This window comes from Arachis stenosperma, chromosome 3 (genome assembly GCF_014773155.1).
Source record: "Arachis stenosperma cultivar V10309 chromosome 3, arast.V10309.gnm1.PFL2, whole genome shotgun sequence".
NCBI lineage: Eukaryota > Viridiplantae > Streptophyta > Magnoliopsida > Fabales > Fabaceae > Arachis > Arachis stenosperma.
In genome coordinates, this window is record NC_080379.1 from 4,673,679 (window position 1) to 4,676,933 (window position 3,255).

The 3,255-nt window shown below is 34.0% G+C and overlaps 1 protein-coding gene across 1 annotated transcript; it reads right to left on the reverse strand.

Annotated features, from left to right (window-relative positions):
- Positions 1-252: 252 nt before the first annotated feature.
- On the reverse strand, positions 253-2,327 carry LOC130968345 (3-ketoacyl-CoA synthase 4-like). The gene has a single exon (XM_057893561.1). The coding sequence runs from the start codon at positions 1,979-1,981 to the stop codon at positions 446-448; it is 1,536 nt and encodes a 511-aa protein (XP_057749544.1). The 5' UTR covers positions 1,982-2,327; the 3' UTR covers positions 253-445.
- Between the last annotated feature and the right edge of the window lie 928 nt (positions 2,328-3,255).

Here is a 3,255-nt window from a genome sequence, read left to right on the forward strand (position 1 = left end):
GCATCTATGATCTATCTGAGTAAAATCTGTTACTTTCTTTGTTACTATCACTTGCACTTTTGACAATGCTCAGCTTAATTGGAAAAAAGAGATTTTGATGCCACCCTCTATGAATTGGCAGTACTGTTCATGTGGAAAATCTTTTTCCTTGTTATCTGCAAAATGTACAGCTTTTATGTACTAAAAGTATCCCTTTTTAGAAACCAAGTCCCACAAAAGTTGTAACCAGCATGTAAAAATAAAACACTACTCTTTAACATGAGAACCATAAATATTAATTTAAGGATTAAGTAACTAAAACAGAAGCAAGAGAATAATTAAAAATAACAACAAAAATAGGCTTCTAAAGTGATGATTGAACAACTGAGACATTGTCTATTATCCTTGAATAGGATTGATTATTGGCTTATGCTATGTGTACCAGAGAGGGTAGCAGAAATTAAAGCTATGTAACAACCTGCACTGGATACCTATGAATGCAATCTTCCCAAGGAGACTTAGGTGAAGGCTTGACATGCCTAAGTGCCTGCCACACTGCACTGTTACACTTAAATCCACTTCCAAATGCAATCTGCCACACCCTATTCCCCTTCCTCATTCTTCCCTTGGCTTCAGTGTATGCCAGCTCATACCAAATAGAGCTTGAAGAAGTGTTCCCAAATCTGTGAAGTGTCATTCTAGAAGCCTCAACATGCATAGGCAGAAGCTGAAGATTCTTCTCAAGCTCATCAATCACAGCTCTCCCACCAGCATGAATGCAGAAATGATCAAATGCAAGCTTGAAATCAGGTATATAAGGCTTCACTTTTGCATTCAGAAGCTTCTTAACAACCAAAGTAGCAAAGAACAGAAGCTGTTCACTTATTGGAAGAACAAGAGGCCCCAAAGTTGTGATGTTAGTCTTCAAAGCCCCACCAGCAATAGCCATAAGATCCTTTGAGAGAGAAACACCAGTTTTGCCATCATCATCTTGTTCTTGATACACACACCTGAAAGCTTTATCATCAGCTCCCTTATGAGTCCTCACAACATGAACAAGCTTGTACTTTGCTCTTCTCTTATCAGAGCCTTTGTTGGACAACAAAACAGCAGAACCACCAACACGGAACAAACAATTTGGGATCAGCATAGATTTCTTGTTCCCAAAGTACCAATTCTGAGTAATGTTCTCAGTGCTAACAACAACAGCATAAGTGTTCCTATGAACTTGAAGCATGTCCTTAGCAAGATCAATGGCTATAACTCCTGCACTACAACCCATACCACCCAAATTGAAGCTTCTAATGTTACCCCTAAGCTTGTACTTGTTCACAATCATTGCAGAAAGTGAAGGAGTTGGGTTAAACAAACTGCAATTCACAACAAGAACACCAATATCCTTAGGCTTAATCTTTGTATTAGCAAAGAGATTATCCAAAGCACCAAACATAACATTCTCAGCTTCTTCTCTTGCAGCAGCCATGGAAGGAGTTGGAGGGATATGATGCATGGCTTCGGGTACATAAGTCTCCTCACCAAGACCAGAACGTTCTAGAATCTTCCTCTGGAAATCAAGAGAATCGTCAGAGAAATCACCGGTGAGCTTAGAATGTTCCATGAACTGAGTGAACTTGACGCTGAGATTAGAAGGTGGCTTGTAACACGAATAATCAACGAGGTAAATGGATCTTGGCCTTGTCATGATGTAAACGGTGGATCCAAAAACGAGGATCGCGGAGCAGATTATGACGCTGACGAGATTGTACTGAAGGTGGAGCCATAAGTGGTGAAGGTCGTTAGGGTTCATCTGAGATGCTTGGATTATAATGATTGACATGAGAGGAATCAAGCAGAGGGTTAAGAGGTGAGTGATTAGGTAGTGGTATCCAAGTTTCACGTACTTGAGATTCACGCTCTGGAGAAAATCCGGTAGAATCCGAGTTTGGTGGATCTGAACGTCTCCGCCGCCGCCGCCGGTGGTGATGGTGCCATCGGAATTCATCGTGGGCGGTTTGGGATTCTGAAAAAGATTGAAAATTTGATGAGAAATGAAGGTGGGTATGTCAAGACGGATCTGGATTTGGGAGTCAGCAGTGAATATAAAAAAAGGTTAGATTTTTAATTTTGAAATTGTGGGGTGGAGAAAGAGAAAGAGAAGTTGTAGAAGGAGTTAATGAAAGAATGAAAGAATGGTGGGTGGTGGAGGGAGGGAGTGAGGGAGGGAGGGACACAAGACAGAAAGAAATATGAATGAAATATGTGTATTGAGCGGCTTGACTTTGTATCTGACAACAAAGCAGAAACTGGAGAGGGAGGCTGCTGAGCTGTGTAAGCTGTTTGTATTTGTGTTTACAATTTGTCAAATGGGATTTCTTAATGCCACCACCACTACCTCCTTCCTTCCTTCCTTTGTTTTTTTTTATAAGAAATATTACATGTATTATTTATATATTTTTTGTACAGACTTATATATAATTATATTTATGTAAAATTAATAGTTAAAAATTATTAGATAATAATTATATATATTAAATTATTTAATAATTTTTAACTAAAAATTTAATATAAAAATAATTACATATATTTTTTATTTTTAGTAATAAACATGATTAATAAATATCGAAAAAAAATTTTATTTTTTATATCATAACAAATAATGCTAATATTATTTCTCATTAGTTAATTTGGGGTCTTTAATCATATTCATTATTAAATTTGTAACTTTATGATATGAAATTTTATTACTTTAATTTAAAATGATTAAATTATAGTTTTTTTATTTTATCTATTTCTTCACTTTGTTCAATTTATTTTTATAAAATAGAATAAAAAATGAAAAGAGTACTCGAAAATGTCACTTTAAATTCAAATGGTATATGACATTCTTAGAAACTAAGTGTTTGAAGTATATATATTATGTAATTTAATTGATTTAATTTAAATATCAAAATTTCAAAATTTTTTGTCTTGATTACATTCAAGTAAATAAAGTAGTTTGTAAAATTAACTAATTTAAGAGAGAGGAATTTGCAGATAAAAAATACTAGTTGTCATCATTTATTATTTTTAGTTACTAGTTAGTTATTAATATTTAAAAGTATCGTATAAGATAAAATATGTTATAGAATTATTAAACTAAAAAAATTATATTAAAAAAATTAAATTAATAGTTAAATAACGATAAAAAAAATAATAAATTCTGATAACTACCAGCATTACTGTTATAAATTTCACCCATTTAGGTGTTATTAATTAGCAACCCTTCATTAAATAGTT